The following is a 23418-nucleotide window of genomic DNA, read 5'->3' as shown; positions in this document are numbered from 1 at the left end:
TGTTCAAGCCAGACAAACTCGAGTACAATTAAGGTCTCTTTTCAGCCAGCCCCAGGCTTTCGCAGTTTTCACCTGGAAAAAAAAAAAAAAAATCTTCAGTCTTGGATTTGCTCCCCTCTAAAATGTATAGCATATTTTCAGACTGACATTAAGAAAATTTCCACGTATTTGACCAGCAATTATTTTTTTCAACCTTTATACATGAGTAATCAGCAATAAGTTTGTTCTACTTTATTGGAAATAAATCTCAAGTTCCAGTTGACAATTAAGCAAGACTTAAATCCTACTTTATTTATAGGATAACTCAAAATTAAAAATGTAAGTAGCAAAATTGTGCTTAACCCTTCTGTATGTTCTCAGAGCTAATATAAAGACAAGTAGTGTTGACATGCCTATCCCCTTCCTCTTAATATCACTTTATAATAAAATGTGCTCAACTTTCTGAAAGATGAACTATCTGTTCACTCAAGTAAACATAGAAGGATGTCGAAAGTCACATTTAAAATAAAAACCCACAATACAAAAAAAATGAGATGCACAACTAAAGACGAAGAATTTTTGCGAAACTTTTATGAATCCCTTAATCCTTTTAAACCGCATTACAACACAAACAAAAGAAGCTTTTTAAGTCAAAGAAGAAAAAAAGGCAATTTCAGGATCACTTCTATTTTCAAAACTTTTTAAGAAAAATATTGTGTAATTTGTAACTTTTTTTAAAATGCAGTGAATAATTCAAATAATTCATGTACATATAAGGGAAACAACATTATTTGTTGGCCCAATGCCACAGTTGTACATGCAAGCTAAAGACCAAAAATGTCCCTTAAAAATGCTAGGAGACATTTTTGATCTATGTGGTTACTTTTTACTTGGTGTTTCCCTAACAAATAGTCACGTTCACCTCCCATGCCTAAGAACACAGTAAACATGGCCACTTTCGTATAAAAACTAGAACAAAGGTTACAAATCAACCTATCCAAATTAAATACACGAGAAAAAAAAGACCTTGAATACAGCTTATAAAAAAAAAAAAAGAGAGAGAATTAGTTTACCAAACTCACTGGTTAAATACAAAATACTGGATAGGATCCTCACAAATTTAGGAGGTAGGGGAGAACAAGGGGGAAGGATCTCGATCCGGACAAAGTCTGCTGCCTTGTTTACTTGCTGCTAATGAGTTAATAGTTAAAAAATAACTCCATCAAGGGCACATGAGGATTTACAAAAGTGAATCAGAAATCGGTATGACATGGAAAATGTGCACTGAATCAGCAGTGCTGTTTCGTCATACGTTGGAACCCCAAGATGCGAGAAAATGCAAGTATGACAAACAGCATTTCGTACAATTCACGAGCAGAAAGACATTACGGATCCCCCGATGACTGCCTGCCACCGCGTTTACTTTGTTATCGCTGCAGTCCCGGCAGATCGCACGCTGTAAGAGGGAGTTAACGTTACGAGGTGCGCTTTCTGTGCCTTGAACAATGCCCACGACCCCGTGGGCTGCTCACAGGCCGCGCTCCCCGTTCCAGGACCAACACAGCTAACTTCAGGCCGTACGAGCAGCCCGCGCGGTGGCTGTACTACGTCTCCTTAACGCGATTAAATGATTAACTTCGAAGGCGGGGGGAGGAAGGAGCGAAGAAAGGGGGCAGGAGACAGAGAGAAGACAACCCAGCGAGGCGGCGAGAAGCGGGCCAAGTTCGGTAGGGGCACCTGCTGTTCCCCCAGCCGCCCGAGGGGCCCCGGGCGGAGGGGAACGAGCAGCCGAAGGGGGAGCCGGGCCGGGCCGGGCCGGGCCGGACGAGCGGCCCCGGGTGCCCGCACCAGAAGCGGGGCCAGGCCGCGGCGGGGCCTGCGCAGGGCCAGGCGGGCCGGGGCCGGACGAGGGGGGCTTCCCGCGGCCTGCCCGGCGCGGCCCGGCGGGGACGGCAGCCCTCCCGCCGCCCCTCGCAGCCGGGGTCGCTCCGGGCCCCGCCGCCCCCCCGGCCCGGGGCCTCCCGCCCGGCCCCGCCGCCGCCGCCGGGCCGGGCCGAGCCGCGGGGCTCGAGTTGCCGCCGAGCCGCGGGCCTGGCGAGGTGACCCGGCCCGGCGCCCACCCCCCCCCCCCCGGCCCCGCTGCTCACCTCGTCCTCCCGGAGCCCCTTCGCCCTCCTCAGCGCCGCGGGGAGGCGGGGGGACAGGCGAGGCGGCGGCAGCCCGAGCCCCGGCGCAGGCGGCAGGCAGCGGCATCCATGGCGCTCCGCCCGGCACGGCGGCGGGGGAGGAGGGCGAAGGCGGCCGCGCCGCGGCCCCGGGGGAGGAGCTGGAGCCGGAGCCGGAGCCGGGGTTGGGGCCGGCCGCGCCGCCGCTGGGGGCGCTGCGGGAGCGGGCCCGGCCCGGCCGAGGCCTCCTCGCTGGGCCGCCCGACGCCGGCCTGATCCCGGGCACCGCCGCCCCTCGGCCGCCCTCCGCCGCCAGGAGCGGGAGCCGAGGCCCCGCGGGCCTGTCAGCGGCCTGCCTCTGCTGGGCGAAGGCCCCCAGGCTCGCCTGCCCATACCCTGCTGCGCAGGGATTGTTTCTTCCTTCCCCCCCCCCCCCCAGCTTTTTTCTTTTTCACAGTTGCAGAATATTTTCATCCGTGCCATTTTTTTTTCGTTGATTACTTCATAAAAACTTACTCTTAGGCTTCTACCTCGCAGGGCCCGCTCTCCAAAACACCCTGATCCACATCCAGCGCCACCATTACAAGCGGCAACGATGAGTGGATTTAAACGTGGCAGTAATGGTCCTTCAGAGCAGAAGTTGTAACTTGCCCTTGTGTTGTAGCGAATCTCAGCTACACTGTTGGGTTGTGGCTCTTCTTGAGGTAGAAGATCCCCTGCGACACATGCTGCAACGAGCTACGCAGTTATTTTGCATATTTTCAGAAAATGAAGCAAACTGCCATGTAGCTGAAATGAAGGAGTGAAACTGTGAAGGATCTATAAAATAATTTCCTCCTCTGTAGGCTCACATGTTTTTCCTGAGGAATTTAAGCCTATTAATATAAGTACAGTAAATAAGATTATTGTACATTCGAATGTCACTCCTACCTACATCATAGACATTTCCTGTAATTAGACTAAAACTACACATTGAACAAAAAGGCAATAGCAGTCATGCTTGTTTAAAACTTGCCAAACACAGACATTTTTATTGTTTGGTGTTGTAATAACACCTTCAGAAAGTTTTATCTTTCATGCTATCATTTTTTCTCAGTACAAGAAACAATAGTTCCTTTGTCTCCGTTTCTGATTTCTAAGACAGCTTAGCCTTTGTGTCTTACTGTATTATGCCTCTCTTAACTGGCACTTGTACCAGTCCTGCTGAGATTTACAACTATATCCTTCATATATGTTTGTCCTTCAGAGGTGAACAAGACTTAAATGCTTAAAGTTAAGGACATGAGGCACTGGGAAAACTGAGTCTGCAGTCTTTAAATTTAGAAGCTTGATCTTCTTTCACTTTCGCTGGTACAGAAACAGCATCAGAATTAGGCCAAACTTATGAGAACCACATCTTCTGTGTGACCTTACTACTCCTGTCACATGGTAATTTGCTTTTTATTGTAAAGAAGATAGGTTTCAATTAAAGCAAAGTTGTAAATTTCTACTGAAGACCAAAATCAAGTGTTATTTTTTAATTGTAAACACTGAAACTTTAACATTAAACACATGCTTCACTCTTGCACTGAAATTTGTGTGAAACTTGCAAAACCAACTACAGTTCACCACACATGTACAACATACATATTACTCATCAGTTAAAAAATGACCTAAATTCTAATACCAGCTGACACACGCATGTATGACCTTGGCCAAATCCCTTAATCACTGCATGTCTGTTTCCTCATTTATAAAAAAATAAAAATAAAACTAAAAAATCCAACCACCCACAAGATAGTAATGCTGGAGTCAGAAAAGTCTTAACATTTATGGAACACTGAGTTGCTTAGGCATGTTACTATATTAAGTCTTAAATGATACTATAAAAGAAAATTCCTTATTATGACTATGCTTGAGCAGACCACGTGTAAATGACTGAGGATACTTTCGTGAAATGGTAATTAGGTCACAGAGGGTCAACGTATATTGACCTTTGTAGAGCAAGACAGTGACCAATGACCAGCATTTTTGCTGTGAATTTACCTGAAAATTAAAAATTCTTAAAAAAGATTGTCAGTACAATTACTATCATAATGTTATACTGTGAACACATGAACCGCAGAGAAGTATGTCATGGAAGGGTAGTGAGGATTGGGAATTGGAGAGTTTCAGACGCAGAAAGCTTCTGAGAAATGTTACAGAGCTCAGCTCACCATTTGAGACAGCTACTCTGCAAGAAGACGTTGTGGGTGTTCTCAAAAGGTTTTGATTCCATTTGAAAAGAAGTCATGTTTGGCTAGAATTTGATGAAACATTCTCAGGACAGATTTTTTTTCTCCACACACTTAAAGCTCGAAGAAAAATAGTATTTATTACTACTTTTTTATTATATTCAGGCTGGTGTTTTCTACATAGATTTAGCTGATGGCAGAAGGAAAAGTAAAGTAAGAAGTAAAGTTGATGTCACGGTGTGATAGTAAGGATTGTAAACTTCACATAGAGTTAGACGTGATTGGTCTTCTGTTATAGAAAATACAAAATTCTTGCCAAAATCAAACTGAAGTACACCTACAACTAAAACAAAACAAGACATCTTGGATTCCTTTACATGTTTTTAATTGCTGTGGAAGCTAGAACCTAGTATTATTTATGGTTCTGTTAGCCTTACTGCCCAACTGCGTGCATCTGCCAAGTTGACGTTTCCAAAAATATCGCTCTTCTGGAGTAAATAGATCAGAGTGTGACATAAACAGACCCTGAACACCTCCACAAATTTAATTGAGTAGTTTATGCTAAAGGCCAGCTTTGTGCCCTGCCAAACAAAACAGTTAGGTTATTCACAGATTATTTATCCTTTTGCTTTAACTTTACTTTTCCTCAGCCACCCACACAATGATGTAGTAGGAAACACTGAAAGGTCCTACTCCTCCAGAAATAAAATATGATTTCCATACACGCTTTATGTTCTTGACAAATGTTATACTTATAAAGAAAAAGTCAATAAATGTTGACTGCACATTTCAAAGGACCGAGTTCAGATGTTACCAAGGACATAAACTTCTTTGTTGTATCAAGCAAGGTTTAGTTTTACAGAATTTTGTTATTTAAACTTATTTACTTCTTAATCATGTTGTGAAAAAGATTGTTTTCAGGATTATTTTTTTTCCTCAGGAGTAAAATGCAATTGGCGATAGCTTTTTGTTTTAATCTTGCTATATTACCATGTTCTCAGCCACTTCACTGTTGCACAAGTCCAGCGAGCACAAACACAGTGTCAGCATCTTGACTTTCCAAACCTCAGTGCCAACTTTTGAAAGCACGGCAATCACAGAACAATTATCTGCCAGCTGTAGAGCACGGTGTGTTTACTTTGTGCAGTCTTACGCAATCTGCTGCAACGAGCACTGTGTGAGAGGTTGCCCGGTTGGTCGTTCAAGTGTTGCAATTGCACATGTTGATGTGGTGAGCATATTACTAACGTTGACGTGATAAATGTATGAGTGACATGCGGGTGTTTATGGAGGCACCCAGCTGAGTCATTGCTCGTTTTGTTAGACTCTTCCTCAGTAAAGCTTCGACTTCCTGGAAGGTTTCTTATCCTCAGAACTGAGGGAACGAATATGTGTATGTACAGAAGAACATGGCTTTCAGAAAGCTGCAGATACTCCAGTATTACTTTTTCTTTCTTTATGAAATAATAGTTCAAAAACATATAAATTATAGTGCTGTTTCCTAAGTTAACTCACCTATGTGGATTTTTTGTTGCTTTGTTTGTTTTTTTTTTACTATAAATTCACTTTTTTGGTGTTCAAGACTAGGGAGTCTAGGGAGTAAGAAGTGGATAATCTTTATATCACTTTTTTAGATCACCTTTTGCCTCAGTTTACCCTCAGCTATATCACTTATTTGGACATACAATAGGAAGTAACCCCTTATCACAGCCTGCCTCACTCATGTCCCTCGTACATCTGATTGCCAAAGGGAAAGTGAGGCAGAAATTAGACATCGGTTATCTATCACAGGTGGTAACTGTACCCAATCCACCGGTAACATACGCAATGGCCATTAGTCTAAATCCAAGACAAGTGCAAGGAAAGCTCAGCACCTCAGATCAGAGTATTTCTAAAGGTTCCTAGTGGCACACACCAGGTTATAACATTCTCTGATTCTCTGATTCTCACATTCTGTGATTATATCATTTCTAAGATTCATGATTCTGTGATTCTGAAGCAGAAAACTGAGATTTGAGATTTGTTTCTCCTAGTTTTACTCGCCTGCTGTACAAGTAAAACATACAAGTAATCCCAGCCAAGAATTTGATGTGGCTCCCAAAGTACAAATGAAGTATTGTAAATAAATTTCAATGATCTTTCCTGATGAGGCGATGTACAGTAAGAATAAGGTGTTTTAATCATCAAACGATTATTTCATATCTGTGGTTTAAAAGCCCGTGGTTACTTACAGTTGTATTGGAAAGTGTAATTTTTACAGACGTAAAAGCTTATTAATGCCTTTTACTATTCTTGTAATGAAATTATGCCCTATTCACCACCACCGTAAAATGTCTTAGCACGCAAAAAGGAGAAAAAAAATCTCAAACTTCTAAAACCTGAATTACTGGATTAGTTGCTAACTGGTAAGAGCTACATTCTTCATTCAGACTGGGAAAAATTAACTCAATATTATGTTGGAACATGTCAATGTTCAGTGTTGGCACTGGCCTATGGCACTTGAGACAGACAATGAAAAAAATTTTACTGTTTACTAATGAAATAAGAAAACTTGCTTGCCCTATTGGTGGGCCCTAGGGAAAAATGAGAAAGTTCTTTAGTTTGGTAATGGTGTATTCTTTTGGAAAGATAATCTGTGCACTCTACAAGTTCAATTAAACTTTGGACTGTTTGGTTTATAGGAAAGCTGCCATTCATACAGCTTGAATCATTGTCAGAAGTGATGAAATGACCTTATTCAGAATTGTAGTAGAAAGATTAAACCAGGTCTCTACAGGTCCCCAAATCTATATTCGTGCAAGTAAAGAAACATGTACCTGAATTCCACTTAACGTGTTTTTATTAATAAATACTGATCAAATTGTGCATGTATGGGGATTTGGCCTTCACTGTACCATTTGGACTTATTCACAAGTTATCCATGTATTACATAGAACTGTCTAAAAATGAGAGCATGGTTTTGCCAAGAGACAAAGCACTGTTAGCATGACCAGCAGGTCAAGGGATGTGATTCTCCCCCTCTGCTCTGCTCTTCTGAGACCCCCCATGGAGCCCTGTATTCGGCTCTGGGGCCCCCAGCATAACAAGGACATGGACCTGTTGGAGTGAGTCTAGAGGAGGACCATAAAGATGATCAAGGGGCTGGAGTACCTCTTCCATGGAGACAGGCTGCAGGACTTGGGGTTGTTCAGCCTGGAGAAAAGGCGGCTCCAGGGAGACCTTACAGCTGCCTTCCAGTGCTTAAAGGGGGCCTACAGGAAAGCTGGAGAGGGACTCTTTGCAGGGAATGGAGTGATAGGATAAGGAATAATGATTTTAAACAAAAGAAGACCTGAAATTCATTCCATTATGTGGAATGGCAAACTACAATATAAGGAAAAGGATGAAAAACACAACCCTTCTCAAGACATAAATAATAATAATAATAATAATAATAATAATAATAATAACAACATGTTCCTGCTTAAAAAAAAAAAAAAAGGAAAAAAAAAACCACCAAAAAACTTAGAAGAAGCAGATTTTGAATGAGAAAGCTTTTACATCTCAGGTGTGTTTATACCAGGTCTGTATTGGATTAAACAGCACCTCCAGCAGCAGGAAAACGTGGACATACTGCAGTGAAGACTCAAAAATGTTTCCCATTCTAACTACATTTCAAACTGTGACCCAGGCCAATTAAAGAGAACATTTTTGATCTGATAGTAGAGAGCTTTGTGGCAGAGCTGCAAGTCTGTAGGAAAATTCATACATAAGCAGTCATAAGAGAAAATTAGTATCGATATCAAATTATTCTCCTAAGAGCTTTCACTTACTTATCTAGCACAACTTAAGCATAATGAAGACGGTAAGTATATTTACTTGTTAAGGCATATAATGCATGGTTACTGATCTACTGCTTACAAGTTTCGTCACCCGTGTTTTACCTCCTTAGGAATTCAAAGACCCACATGATGAGTAAGTGAGTCGCACATGGTAAATGATTCATACCCATTTTTCTTTTTGTACCCTACCTTTTGGCAACCAATTGACTCACACCAGAAAGATGGGGTTTCAGTGAACAGGACACAAAGTTATTCCAGCTACTGCACAGGATTTTGCATTTCAGTTCTTGTGTACTCAGTACCAATACCCCCAAAATGAAGCTAGATATAAAGTGGTTATGATCTGATGTCTGCCCCAAGTTTCTGCGGCTAAAATTTTCTGTCAGTGTCCTTTTTTCACTGATTCTTAGCTATTTATGGTCAGACACCAGCATTGTTTTATTAGGCAAGCATTTGTGCATGCTTTTACTGTTGTTTCTCTGTTATTAATTACATTTTTATTCTGTAAAACATTAGCTCGTTGGGATCTTGTCGTTCCTATAAATTTCTCTGTAAACACTGATCTCGGTGGACACAGGTAACTTATTAAAATGACTAAGTATTGTGTGTCTGAGCCTGCATCAAAGCAAGAATGTACTCTACCCAGTTTCTACACAGAGTGCCAGCCTTAAAAGCAGCAGGCCAAATTATTTTGTAAAGAAATGCTGTTCTGCTGAAGTCAGGAAGACCTCACCAGTTTGGGCCAGCCCACAATTTGGCTCAAATACTAGCACGTATTAAAAAAAGTTTAGCTAAACCTAGTTTCCAGAAATACAAAGCTTTTAAAAGATTCTTATCTGGCTTGATGTTTTAAGATGAAACTCACTGGAGCACTTGAAAAGAACTTTTTGGTTCTAGTCTATCTCCAACAAAAGATTTGTTCACTAAAGGTTGTGTTATATGATAGCTCTTTAATCAAGAATATGGCTCTTCATTGATCATTTGAGGAACAGCAAATCGCAAATTTAAAGAGTACAAAGAGTTGACAGTAATTTTGTAGAATTTCCGCTTGTAATTCAAGGAGAAAAACATTTAGATGGCCCCTTGCAATCTAATTTTAGGGAGCATGAAACAGAGTTATTCTGACAGAGAAATGTTACCTGCTTACAATGTGTCTTCATACTGTGCCTAATTTATGATGTCAGCAGTTACTGTTGTTAGAAACATTTGTCTACCTTGTTTTTGCACTAGTTTTTCATGTATGTAATTACAGCTGCTTGACTACAATGACTGGTCTATGCCCTAGTCCCTGGTCTGACCCTGATGGCAGAATAGCCTGGGGCTGCTCAGTCTTACGGTACTGATTCCTGGGTATTTGCTAGTGGAGAATCAGTGTCACTGGTGGGAATTTTTAATATCATAATGATCAATAGGCCTCAACTAAGATTTAAGCCTTCCTGTACATGTGTGACAAAAGAAGTATCCCCCCCAGATAGCAAATTTAGTGAAGGGATACAAAATGGATCATGGAGCAATATCGTCCATACTGATAAGCCTTTTAGTAGTTTAATTCTGAAGTCCCAAACCCTGACTTCTACACGTTAGTGGTCTCCCGACTATATTAAACTACCTCTTCACCTTGTGCAAAGGAAGCCAAGAGGAAACAAGAAGCTAATCTGCATCTGCATTCCATGTAGAGCGTGGATGGATGTAAGCCAGCCTGCATCTCCCAGCCCAGGGATGATTCACCAAGACAATGAGGTTATACCCAGAGGGAAAGATATGGTCCCTGTACTGGGAAGAAGGGGAGCACAGCTAGGAAGGAGCTAGCCTTTCCAGCTTTACACCAAGTCAGAGCTTCTTTCCGTATTGGGAAACTTAGATAAAAAATCAAAGCCAGATTCCAATCCAGTCTCACAGGCAGGGCTGGTGCCTCTGCTTAGTAAGGTTGCCCAACATTTAATATTATTAGTAATTCTACGGGAAAGCAATAAGCAATGTTCTGAAAAAAGACCTGATTACTGGACTTGGAAGTGATATGCAAATGTACTTGCAGGTTATCTCAAGCAGGTAGACTCAGGAAGCAGCCTTAAGACAGATATTTAGAGGTAAATTGCACCTTCCATCGCAGTGTAGTATCCCACTGATATGTGAAATTCAAGAATAATTCTGTAGGTGTTTGCACATGAAACTGTGGGTAGAAGTTAGCCCATAAGCACATTTGAAAGTCAGAGATTTCTTCTCATGGTGATAGGCGAGGAAGATGAGACTTCTGTATTCAGAGTCAGGCAATTCATGGATACTTCAGCAAGAACTATGCTGTAGCAACAGGATATCCTGTTTTAAATAATAAAGATAATGACAGACTTCAAGATTGTAGCCCCATCTGCTTTTCGTCTTCACCTCGATTAACAATGATAGTAAGAAACAGGATCCTGAGACTGATACCCTCCTAAAACATTTAGAAGATGCAAACATCAAAACATCCTTAACTGTGAAGTGATACACAACTTTTTCTATCCTTAATAATGTCTGACTCTTTACTATCTTCTTCCACCTATCATAGGATTATTTGCTCTAACACAGCAGTTTTAAACACCCCGAATGCCTGCTTCAGTTATGCAACAAAATATGGGAAATATTTTGTACAGTTATCAACTACAGTCTGTGAATGATAGTTGACCACTTGCAAGGACATTCCAAAACAAGAGAACTGGAAAACTCTGGCAGTGTTACAACACATCCTACACGCAGGCTGTCTGAAGGTAGCTCATTAGGATTGTACAGTGAAGTACATTGCATATTTATCTTCAAAATATTGGACATCCTAGGTTAGTATGTGGTCGGTAACTCCTGAAATGGCTGAATTCTATATAAGGTGGTGCTGACTCCGTTAATTTTGGGTTGGTTCAGTCCCCACCCCCTTCTGTAGCAGATTTAACAGCTTTCTTCCACGAGCAGAAGCCAGCGCAGCGCTCCTGCGTGCTGACACTTCCTCTTTTAGCTCAGTGATGCCCGCTGCATTACTCTATTATAGTACGCTCAAATCGCAAATGGGAACTGAAAGCAAACCTATTAGTTAATAGTAAAAGCAGTTCTGTCCATACAAGTTGTTATTTATAAAAAAACATAGAATGGCAGACTATAAAATCATGCAAAACTTTGGACTAAACACTGATATATCTTGGACTACTGACTGTGAAATACGTAGCTGCATTGAACAAATGGGCATTGAGGATTCTCTTTGTCTGATGGCCTTAAAGACAGTTATAGATAAGACTGGCAAATGGGATTAAATATTTGGATGAATTGTATTGGTAGAAATTATGTAAATCAAAATACTTTTAGTATCGTTTCACAGTGATGTTGCTGGGTTTCCTTTCAGGCAATCTCTGTTGGTAGACCTATTTGGCACAGTCACTCTTAAGAGCAATTCTGACTGATAAAACATATTTTCTCCCAGGCCCTTCCACCTCAGATGTGGATCATTTCTGGGATTGTAGCAACACCTACTGCACCACACCCTTGAAAGAGCTTTGCAAATACCCCATACCAAGAAATCTAACTCTTTTTGGAGCAGAGTTTCCACAGAAGTTAATAAGAATTTTAGGGAAACACATCTGCAATGCCTTAAGGAGTTCTCCTCCAAAGTGATAAACTATACGGAGAAAATAATTCCTTGGATTTTCCATCCTTGAAACAAACCTCTCCCACATCATCCTTCAAATGACAGACACATCCTACACGTAAACTTCTTTCGTTAAGATCGGGCTGAGCTGATAGGAAGAAGGCAGGAGCATCAAAGCACTTCCTCTGTCTCACAGGCACACTTAAGTACAAGGTTTCATCTGCCACCAAACCCACGGGCTTCTGCTCCCTCTCGTCTAGGGGCAGGATAATCACTCAGTTATTCCATACAGTACCTTCAGGCCTGGGAGTAGCAGTGCAGGCTGTATTTACCTGATAGGTTGTTGCAAATGCTTCTCGAAAAATCTAAACCACTTCAATACCGATGATATAACATTTCTGGAAATTATCCCCCTCTGCTATTCCTTTCAGGAACTCTGCATGTCTAAATCCAATCTGCTGTACATTCAACATTTGCCTTTGCAGTCTGTCCAATCTTCTTTCCTCCCTTCCTCCCTTTTTCATTCCAAACTAGTGTTTACATGCAAAGTAACTTGAAGTTCCAGAAATTTCCCATATTTTAAATTAAGGTTTAGCTACCAAAACGTTTGAATTTCATTTAAATCACGCTGAAGTGTTCCTCAGGCTGTCATTTTCAGCTTTCAAGACCACTAGATCAAAATGCTCTTTGTAGGATAATCTAATGCTCTGCCTCATGGCAAAGTTCAGGTCAGCACCTTTCAGCTTGGAAACCAAGCAATATCAGTGACTAATCTGGTACAACAAATACTTGAGAAAACATTAAAAAGATGAGTATTATAACTTCCATTTCACCGAAGTATCTCACCTTCTGCACATCAGTTTTTTTGATTCTATTTGGAACATGAAATGGAGTAGTGTGATTTTAGACCTGAAGCAACCCAGGAAAAAATGCTCTTAGTGTGCACTTAGTGTGTGTGAACACTTTACATATCAGTATATAGTGATATATAGTATATAGTGATATATTGTATTAGTGATACATTATATAGTATATATTATATCAGAAATGTGGCAACTGAGTGTCATGTGTAGCACCTTAATATAACTTATCTTACCAGCGTCTCCTTTTACAAAAGAGACACCCACCTGGAAGAGCTGCCATCACTCACTGAGTGACTGGTGAGAACAGATCCAGCTGTGACTTTACGTAGAGAGAAAGCCACATAAAGTCACAAAGCATCCGAGTGCCCTTCTGTACAGCAGGTATGCCCTCTGCATTCTTTTCATGTTCTCCTTTCATTTCTGATTTTGTGGCCTGTACATGTAATAGATTTTGGTACTTGGCTAATTTTGCGGTATTGTTCCTTGTTTTACTGCTTCTATTATTTCTCTGTTTTACAAGTAATCTTATCAAACTATTATTTTTTTGGGAAATTATGTTTTTGTTCTCAGAATACTTATTTACCATTCTAGTGGTCTGGTTAGTGGGAGTCAACATCACTGAATCTTAGCTCAGCTAACAGATAGAATAATCTTGGATTTATAAATAAGAAAACAAATGGAAAAAGCTCAACCAAATCATCATCATCATTCTACTTCGGAAAAGTTTTGTTATCAGGGTCAATTTGCTGATGTTGGTGTGACTATCAGTGAATTCAGAGGCTTTGATTTCTAGATAGCATTTGCTACTAAGCAACTGCAGGACTTCTTAACCAGATAACTTGTGCAACAACTCTTTTCTTTGCACGACAACTGTCCCTATGGCCTTGGTATATTTCTATAAGAAGTGATAAAGCTGTCACTTTGCCAATAATTTAGACCCTTTCAGATAGGGGGGGAAGCATGCAAGAGCACAGCAATGCTCAGTCTTCGCAAAATGCGTTTTCTTACACCTCTGTGATTTGTTTCTATTTCCTCTCTCTCCCAAAAAAGGGGAACATGCACATTTATTTGTGCTTTTGAAAATCAGTTCCCCTCTTAGGCCCTAGTTTGTGCAGACTGTGTTATCAGCAGCTTAAATTCCTTCAGAACAGGGGAGTAAGAAGAAGCTATAATTAAAGACTAAAGGTATTTACCCTCTCTTCCCTGCCCTGAAGGAACTGAGCTGCTGCCAGCAATTAAAGACAGCTGGCAGTTCCCCAGGGATTACAGTAAGCAGGAACCAGTAAGTGCACTCAGTTCTCATCTACCTGCCCTAGAAAAGCTCATTTGCCACTGAACAATGACAAGCACTTCACAATACTCTTTGAATTCTTTCTAGTCTTTTAAAATCATCTGAAATGGCCTTCATTTTTCAAAGAACAGACACTTTTCTAGGTTAAAATCCTCATTTAAGAAGAGTGGCAAAAATTTTGCAACTCGTGACTCCTCCATAAGTAATTTCAAAACCTTTTAATGAAAACATCAAGTGCGTGTGCATGGATGTTGTAACCAATACTCAAAACAGAAGACAACGAAAACTAGAGTGAGCGTCTGCTGTTGCAGTTGATTAGTTACACGCTTTTCAAACTGGTCTTCATACTTTGCATACTATTTAATATATATATATATATATATATTTTGTGGAACAGGCACTGCTTTCCAATGAAGTTTCTCTCATTGCTCTGATGGTTTTCATGGTTTGCTTTGAGACCACAGAGAACATGATTGATTTGAGTCTGCTTTGCATATTTGGTTAACAGGTATAGATTCCTGGTATTACATGCAAGTAACTTTACATTACTTCTTATAATAAAGTAACTACCTTGCCTGTGCTGCACATTACGAAGTATTTTGTTTTGATTTACGTGGCTGGTTGGAAGTCTCTTTATTACCTGATTATGTATAATGGACACTACAAAACGGAATAAACAGAGCTAATAAATCAGAAAATTATGGGAATGTTATAAATCTGAGTAGGTTCATATGTAAAATATTTATAGGATTCCAGCCAATTATTAAGCTATGAAAGAGCCTAGACTAGTAAGCATTGAGATTCTGGGATTTTAATCTGGTTCATCACATCACACACTCTGGTGAGTGCTCTCATCAGTAATGTGAGTCACCAAAAAAAAAAAAAAAGGTGAAATCATATGATCATTTTAATGTGAGATCACAAATATCTTTGTGGCAGCTTAAACAAATCCGGGGGTAAACTAGCTCTTGCCATAAAGAATCACCTAGCCCTAGGAATGCTCTCCTGTTTTGGCATAGTGGTGAAACTAGGATATGTGGGACTGATTGTCAGAATGCAAGTGAATGCCTGTGTGACAGTCATTGCTGAGAATTTAAGTGAGTGTCTTTTTCTAAGAATTAGTAGGAGAGTTTCTGACATACTGCTGCATCGACAATTGGGTGACATGATAGTGTATCTCGCATAAGCCATTTTGAATGAATGAATCTACTAGGCAACTGATTCAATTGCTATTTCTTCTTCTTTCTCTCACTATACATGCCATAGTAGCATGTGTTGTTATCTTTTGTTCTGCTTCCCCCTTTCTTCCTCTCTGTCCTGTCCTTTAGCATTCATTTGATTTGAAAAATAGTCCCTCAACAATATTGTTGCTTCCTCTGCAGCCTTTGTAGTTGCTCCTTTCCTGCTGCTTTTCCCAATGGCCTGCCTCATCTTCACAGAAATCTCTCTTGCCTCACTTGTCTGGAGCATGTTGCCCTCCAGCACTTGTACTGAGCAGAAGTCACTCTGCAAGCCGCGGCTGGGTGTTGGCTATCTGAAGGTAAGGAACGTCGCCAGAGAAGATCTCTGAGTTTTACGTGGTTCTGGGATACTAGCATGAACAAAAACTTTTTAAAATGCTTACTTGTCTTGCTCAGTTCTTGCACTTCTTATAAGTGCATTAGATACAAAAAATGTAAACAAGATTCACTTGTTTTGGGGGCATTATTTGTAGCTTAGGTACAGCTTTACAAACCTAGAGTCAGAGAGAATCCCCTACAGCTGATACACAGTCCCTTACAGTTGATATACTCATTACCTCCTGAAGGAAAAAATCATGGCACTGGACACCATTCTTTAAGTTAATGTCTGGAACAAGCCAGTGAACAATACGGTTTTGAATCCTGACCATTGGCTGTGAAGTTGACTCAGCCAAGACACCCTACAGCCTAGGAAGGCCCCTTCCCAAAGGCAGCAGCAGGTACTTTAGGAGCTGGTGTGTCTCCTCTCACTTATGGATCAAAGACTTTTTGGCAAACTTACAGAATGGAAAAAATTCTCACATAACTACACAAAGGTGGCCTGTTATACACAGAAGTGTTGTAGCCATACCATTCATTTCACACTTGACAAACAAGGTAAGTTCCTGTTCCCTTTTCACTTTCCTGCTCTCAGAAGCTTTGCAGTAGTTTCATCTTCCCTGTCTGCTTCAGAAGTCTCTCTGCTCTACAGTCAGCAAGTCCAACATCATTTCCACTTCTGTTTTGGCTAGCAAAGCTTCAGGAGTTGTTACAAATTACTGTTTATCCTAAATCATTTCAGTTCGTGGTTTGGAATGTTGCTGGAAATGCACAAAACTGAGCAGGACACCGAGTGGATAAATGTGCATGCGGCGACAGTTTTAAACAACTACTGCTCTGAGGGGCAGAAAGGAGAGAGAGCCATGCCTGCATTATGGCAAAGACAGCTTTGTGAGTAGGTTCATAAAGAAACCTACCAGAAAGGTAGTCAATTGACCACCTGGAAAAGAGGGTATTCACTCAGCTTGCCCAGGTTCAGCTGCCTTCAGACGGAGAAGACGACTTTGGTAGTTCATACCAAGCCTACTGATTATCTATTATTATTCTTTGCACCTACAGGGTACGTGCATAGCCTTTATGCCACGGCTCCAGATCTACGTGGGAAAATCAGGGCTGCAAATCTTTGAAGCCCTGAGGGTCTGTATGTATCTATACTTACTGTAGTTTTAGAGGGAGCCTAGAACTAAAGATCACTTGCGGCTTGAACCAAAGATCACGCACTCTTGAGTTTCTTTCCAATCAGCTTGAAAGTTCTTGTTTTACAAAAATGAAGTGTTCCCAGATTTGTTGGCCTCGGAGTGGAACTAGGAGGAATATGGAATGAAAAAAGTCAGCATACCCTCCCACCAACCATGACCGTGTCATTTGACTCCCCAACAATTAAACACTTCACCACTTGACAAGTCACATCTGGCTTTTCTGCAGACCAGCACAGGCTTATACTAAGCCAACTGAGTGAGTTTTTTTCCATGTTCCTCTAGTTGCATTCAAGGAAAACATAAACGTTAAACAATAGCATTGTTTAGCCAGTTATACATCAGGCAGAGCCGTTCACAATAACAGAACCAAAATAGATACAGTTTGGGCAACACGGCCATTTTAAAATCATGGCTGCAGTGGTAAACAAAGACTGGATAAGCACATTTGTTTGCTGCTGCAAGGAAGTAGCGAGCTGTAGCTAGATCATGTTTTGTCTCAGATTCAATGTGAAAAAACATTTACTTGCATTTTTTCTCTTCATCTCCCAGTGCCATCCTTGCTCACTTCATAAATACACTTGATGATTAAGTATCATAAAAGAAAGCCTGACTTTTCCTACAGGAAATTTTTTTTATTCCTCCAACTGCATTTCAGGTAAATTGGTGGCAAAAGCTTCAGCCCGTTATCCTCGTGTCTTTGTTTCCTGTAAAACATGAGTACAGCTGTGACAATATTTTTTCCTTGGTGTTTACAATGAACCTTACATGACAGAAGATGAGACTAAGAGCATTTGCCTTCATAATGATTGGCTGCATTTTTAAATTATACAATATTTCTATTTTTAGGTATTAATCAAAATTGTTTCCAGGATCCCCGAGGCCTGTACTGCCACAGAAAACGTCTCATACAAAACCTTTTTTTTTTTTAATTCTGAATATTGAGAACTGAGTAAAAATGCATATAAAAATATCATAATAAAAATATTCCCCAGAGAAGGTTATAACATAAGAAATATTTCCCAAAAGCAGCAACTGGGCATCTCAGCAATTCTACATTGCACTTCATTGGCAGTGAGATAATTCACATGAATTTTAATACTTGAATATTAACATTGGTTTAAAAAAAATCCAATTTTAGGCTAGACAATTCATTAAATGTGCCAGCTTAAAATAGGATTTTTTTGTAATCTTTTCCATTGCTAAATTTAGCTTTTTACCACCAAGTTTCAGAAACACACTCTTCTCATCTGCAAACTTCTTTAAGTATATAAACAATGGGTTTTTATGGGTTTTTTATATGATAATATGCATATGGAGAGCATGCTCTGCTGTCTGGTAGTCATCATCTCAAGTTTTTTTTTCATGTGAGTGCTGCCACTTGCTAAGCAGCTAGAGTGCAGGCGCAGAGGAAGGATATTGGATGCCACGTCCTGCCTTCTACACTGATTCTGCGCTGCAGATCGCTGGGACTATAGAAGTGGGAATAAGACCATTGAGAAAAGTTCATATTCAGCTACAGCATAAGTGAATTTGAGTTATCTACCACAGATTACTTAAGGGGGGTGTGGGGGGGGGTTGGAAGTCTGCTTTTGTTTTGGACTGTTTCTCAGAAAAAATGTTCAGGCCTCCTTTTGCTATATTTAGATGTCACTTCCCCTTTCATTGTTACTTGCAATAAACCATTTATTCTCCAGAGGATGTCTCAGGGAAAAAAAAAAATGTACATCAAAAACCTGAAGAACCACCACAAAACATTTTGAAGAGACTGGTAGCATAGCACTGGCATTTTTAGGGTCCCCTTGCAAAGACAACATAATGCATCTTTTTAATTCAATTCTACATAATTCACTTTCAGTGTTAAATGTCTGAAACATGTAAGGGACAGATCAAGTGTGTAAGAGCTGGTCAAACATGCTTTTTATGTATGTGGCTATACGCCACTGTCATTAAGCAGCTTGAGCAGTACACATCTAATGAACTGGGTGTTACATACTTGAGCTAATTGGAGTGCTGTGTGAAATACCGTCTTCTGCAGCAGCTCAGGATGTTGCTAAGAAGAGAGAGGTGTGGACAAATCTCAGTCAAAATATAGTTTAGCTTTATTTTACTGGCTGTTTTTAAGGATGAGTGGTTGCAACTCAAGAACAATTTCCTTAAGGCTTAATTTTAAGAGAACCCTTAACAGTCAAAACGTCAGATCACGCCACATGGGTTACCTGTTCAAAAAGCAGTGTCTAGCAATGCCTACAGCATCATGGCATTTGTGCAGTAGCCAAGCAGCGCTGCTTTCAGGACGTAAGGGTGTGACTTTGCCTGGGTTCTTTGACACCATGGTGCAGAGAAATAGAAGATTAATCTACCTTGCTGTATGTTGTTTAATTTAAAAACTGAATGAACAGTGTTGATGTTCTAAGGATTTTTTCCCTTCCTCAGTTGCCTTGCTTGGAGTATTATTGGCCAAATTTTCCAATAAAAGAAAGTATGGGAAGTTTATTAGTAAATTGAAGAGGCATTGACTGATTTAAATTGCTATTGGTTAGGAAAATATGCAATTGTAGGAGAAAGCTTCTGACTTACCATATGCTAATAAAACAACTACATTTCAGGAAGCTGAAAACAAAAAGGTTTATACGTAGCAGTGAGATTAGGGATGAAGCTTGAGAGGACACTGTGTCATCACACTGACCCTTCACAGGTAATGCCTGCCACTGCTACATGTCCAGCTTCACTCAACTTTAAATTGAAATGCCATAGATTGTCTGATCCCTGCTAAGTAGTATTACTACTGATAAATTAGCAAACTATCCTAGGTCACTCCACACCGAGTGGACCAACTTGCATTGTTACTGCTGTGCCAGTTCTGGAAAAAAAAATTCCTTTGGAAATTCTACTCATTAACTGACTTTTATTAACAAGAAATGATTATGCTTCCTGTGCATTTGGTAATCCAATTTTATGGTGATGTGTGTATCACTTTACTGATGCTCCTCTCAGCCTGAAGGTGACTGCTGCCCTGGGGAACGTACCAGATCAGAGTCCGAGTAGTTCTCGTCTAAACAAGGCCATTAGAAATGCTGCCAATTCAGCTGGAGCATCACAGACATGTATCAAACTGAAAACAACCACATCCCAACTGGGCCACACTTTTGCATGCTTTTGGCTAATTCTGTTTTGTTGCAGTCAACAGAAAGTTGTCTGCAAATAATTACTGCATAGCACATATATTGTATTCTATGATGTACCCCTATTTATATGTATTCTTAACATTGGGCATAAGCAGGACCTTTTGTTACACAAAAACGTTTGACTTTAAACAATGAGTAGAAACATACAAAGTAAACATGCATGCAGGCCACATGCTTCATTGCACAGAAAATTTACTGGAAGTTTACTAGTGCTTACAGAAAGATGGCAAGAAAAACAATCAGCAAGGAGGCATGGGGCACATGCCCCAAAGCTGTACTGGTACAAGTTAGATTTTGGTTTATGGCTAAACATATGTTTGGCTCTTCATTTATGGCTAAACATAAGAGCTTGAATGCCAAGCAATGCCTAAAAAAGAAAAGTAAAAAGTAGAATTACAAGCCAAAACTATTCTTGCTTAATTTTTCAGGAAAAAAAATATTCAAGTTCCTTGTAAATAGACAAGACTGCATCAAAGATATCTAATATAAAAATATTTTGTATTTTGGATAATTGAAACAAGATTCTTCTATCTCTATGATCCATTTATAAAATCTTAAATGAGTAGATTTATTCATGTGAACATGTAACTTGTTTTAAGTGCACATAATAAAGCACAACTCAGGGCAGATGTATTTTTACTGTCTATGTGGATAAATTATCTGGATGGATAAAGCTCATGCATATATCCTAATTTACAGAAGATGTTAGGAATTAGCAATGGTTCTCTTTACTCAATCTTGTTTTATTTTTTCTGCATTTAGAACACAGATATGTTGAACATGGAGCTTTTCCACACACGGCTACAAGGCTTGACCAAGAAACATCAAAGCACATAGTTATGGCACTTTTCAGTCTAAGTTTGATATCAGCTACTGTCATGAGATACCTTAAAAAAATCCAGGACTAAGCTCTTCTGAACTTTCATCAATGGCCTTCTAACAGCTTTGCTTGGTACTCTTGCAACTTGACTTTGTTTCTTAAAAGCAAATAAGATTTCATTAGATTGTATTAACAATATAAAAAATTTAGTAAAAAAGAAAGAGGTGACTGCTGTTTTTACATATTACTCAAATGAAAAAAATAACCACATATACCTCTTGTAGCAGCTACTTTTCTCAGCAATATATTTGGCCACTTTGATAGTAAACGGGACACTAGAGTCACTTAAAAGTTTCAAGTCTTCAAGTTTAATCAGAATCTATGATTTTCTGGAAGTGGCCTAGGAACAAAAAGAATCAAATAACAAAACAACAAACAAACAAGCAAACAAACAAACCACAGTGTACTCAGTCAGCTTTGAAGGGAAAAATAGGAAGATCAAGAACTGACTGAAGAAATCGAGATCAGTAACTGCCAAGTTTAACTTAACTCCCTTGTGGCACACCCAGCAATAACTGCAGATTTGACTGCAGTGAAGAAGTGGAACAAAACGTCTGGCTCTCCAGGGAAAGACGGAAGGTATCTAAAACATCTTCTCATAGTTCATACATTTCAGCATTTGACACAAAACTGGTATGTACATATATATAAAGCGTATCTCCCTGATCCTACTTATTTACCGTTGTGCTATGCAGAATAGAAGACGACCTGCCATGTCAAGTCACAGACCTTGGTGCATCTGGCTCGGACATTTCTTACTAGTTTCCTTGCAGGAGCATACAAACATTTCTTTCTGTTACTGAAGTCCTTTGAGTTCCTCTGCTACTGGGTGAAATGACTAAGACAAATCTTAAGTGAAGAAAATTAGCTTTATTTATGTAAATTAGAAAAATGAATTGTTAGAACTTTGGTCAAATGGTTAATTATGTACAATTTACAATTATATTTATATACAAAACTTTTAATAAAATACAGTACATCACACTTTTCCTGAGTCACAGTGTGTTTCTCAGTTCTCTCTCTTTTTTTTCTTAAAGTAATTAGAATCTAGAAGGAAATACTATCCTCAGTTTGAGTGTTTGGTTTAGACAATACTGGTATTAAGAAAAGTCAATACTATATATAGAAAATACTTTATAGTCATTGCAATTTTAATAGTTATTTTTCTATATTAAAATATGTTCCTTAATAAAAATGTTAATTAAATATTCCTTATTGTGAGTTTGTTGTACTTTATTTGACACAAGACAAGCTGACTTCAGATATGCCCATCTCTCAGTGCAGAGATACATAGATTCAGGTGAGTTGCATGTGTGTATATAACTGATCATCTAAAGATCAGGAGACATACATCCAGATAGAACAGATGTCTGAATTGAGGCACAGTGTATTAAAATTGCTGTCCTATCATGGACAAGATATGTAAGCTTCAATTGCCTGGCTAGCATAATACAAAATTAACACAAGTATACATCCTGAAAAGTGAGACTATGACAAGCAGCAAGGCACCAAGCCTGCAAATACTTACATATGCATAACAGTCCCACTATGTAAAGCACTATTGAGCCCTCAGTGAAGAAGCACTGTAAAGCTGTATTTAACAGCATTTGTTAAATCTTGGCCAGCTCAACAAGTTATTAGGATTAAAGCTTTCAGTATTACCTTTACTGAGTTGAGTTTTTTGAGATCAACAATAATTTATTGTAAGGCTTACAAGGATATTTGATCTGTTTACTTAACAATGCAGCATGTTAAATTAGTAATTAAGATAGATTACCACCTGCAAGTAAATTTATAACCCAGCTAAATCCAAAAAACAATTAGGGTGACTTATTTTTGACAAACATTGACTTAAAACAAAGTTAATTTTACTTTATGACTAAGTGTGGGCTGCTCCTAAATATACCTATGGTAAAGTTCACTATAGTTTTTTAATATAGGCATGTGCATTTCTGATATTTTAGTCCAAAATAATCAAAAAAATACAAATTAAATGACCTCTGATTGATCTGTTCATAGCGCTTGGAGATGTTTAAGAAGTCTGTTTAACAGAAAGTTACCTAGAGATTTGTTTTCTCTTAAAAACTTCCCAAAATTTTTCAATGCAACCTGAATGATGTGATCAACTCACAGACCTCCTCTGACAAGAAATTAAAGGGGATATTTTTTGCTGTTAATATCAAAGTGCAAATATAAGACTTTAAAGAAAATTGGTCTTTAGCTGAATGCTTGAACTTTTCCCAGGATTTTTTGCATGTTTAGCAGTCTTCACTTTGATGCTTTCTTGATTGCCTTTTACAGCTGATTCAAGCCTCGCTTTCATAGTTGGAGAAGACGACATTAATTTTTTAAAAACCGATGAGTACTGTGGACCAATCTGCATCAGATTTTGCAAAGCAAACTCATGTAGATTTTTTGTTGCATTTGTAGCAGAACCCAGGGCATTTTCATCCAAAAGAAATGAAATAAGGATGGGAAGAAGGCAGGCCACCAAATGAGCACCTATAAACATTGAAAACAGTACTTAAACATACACTTTTTAAAAACAGCTTAACATTTTAACTTAAGGTAGTTCTCATGATTCAAGTCAACATTTAACACAACTCATAAAACAACAAACGTTATTTAAACCATACAGAAAAACAAACCACCATTC

The 23418-nt window shown here is 39.5% G+C and overlaps 1 protein-coding gene and 1 long non-coding RNA gene across 2 annotated transcripts in view; one reads left to right on the top strand and one right to left on the bottom strand.

The window, feature by feature from the left end:
* The first annotated feature begins 82 nt into the window (after positions 1–82).
* Positions 83–21973, top strand: LOC308195414. Its single transcript, XR_013951466.1, has 4 exons — positions 83–1706; positions 2682–2743; positions 16558–16635; positions 20645–21973. It is a non-coding gene; the product is annotated as an uncharacterized lncRNA (long non-coding RNA).
* The window catches only part of HEATR5A (HEAT repeat containing 5A), a 64091-nt gene continuing 62290 nt past the window's right edge, over positions 21618–23418 (bottom strand). Inside the window, exon 37 of the mRNA XM_080592742.1 lies at positions 21618–23264. Coding sequence (XP_080448868.1) covers positions 22963–23264 — 302 coding nt within the window. The 3' untranslated portion in view covers positions 21618–22962. The remainder of the gene's footprint in view (positions 23265–23418) is intronic.

The sequence above is a fragment of the Anser brachyrhynchus genome (genome assembly GCF_964034855.1).
Source record: "Anser brachyrhynchus genome assembly, chromosome: 5".
Classification (NCBI taxonomy): domain Eukaryota; kingdom Metazoa; phylum Chordata; class Aves; order Anseriformes; family Anatidae; genus Anser; species Anser brachyrhynchus.
This window is presented reverse-complemented; position numbering and strand designations above follow the sequence as displayed.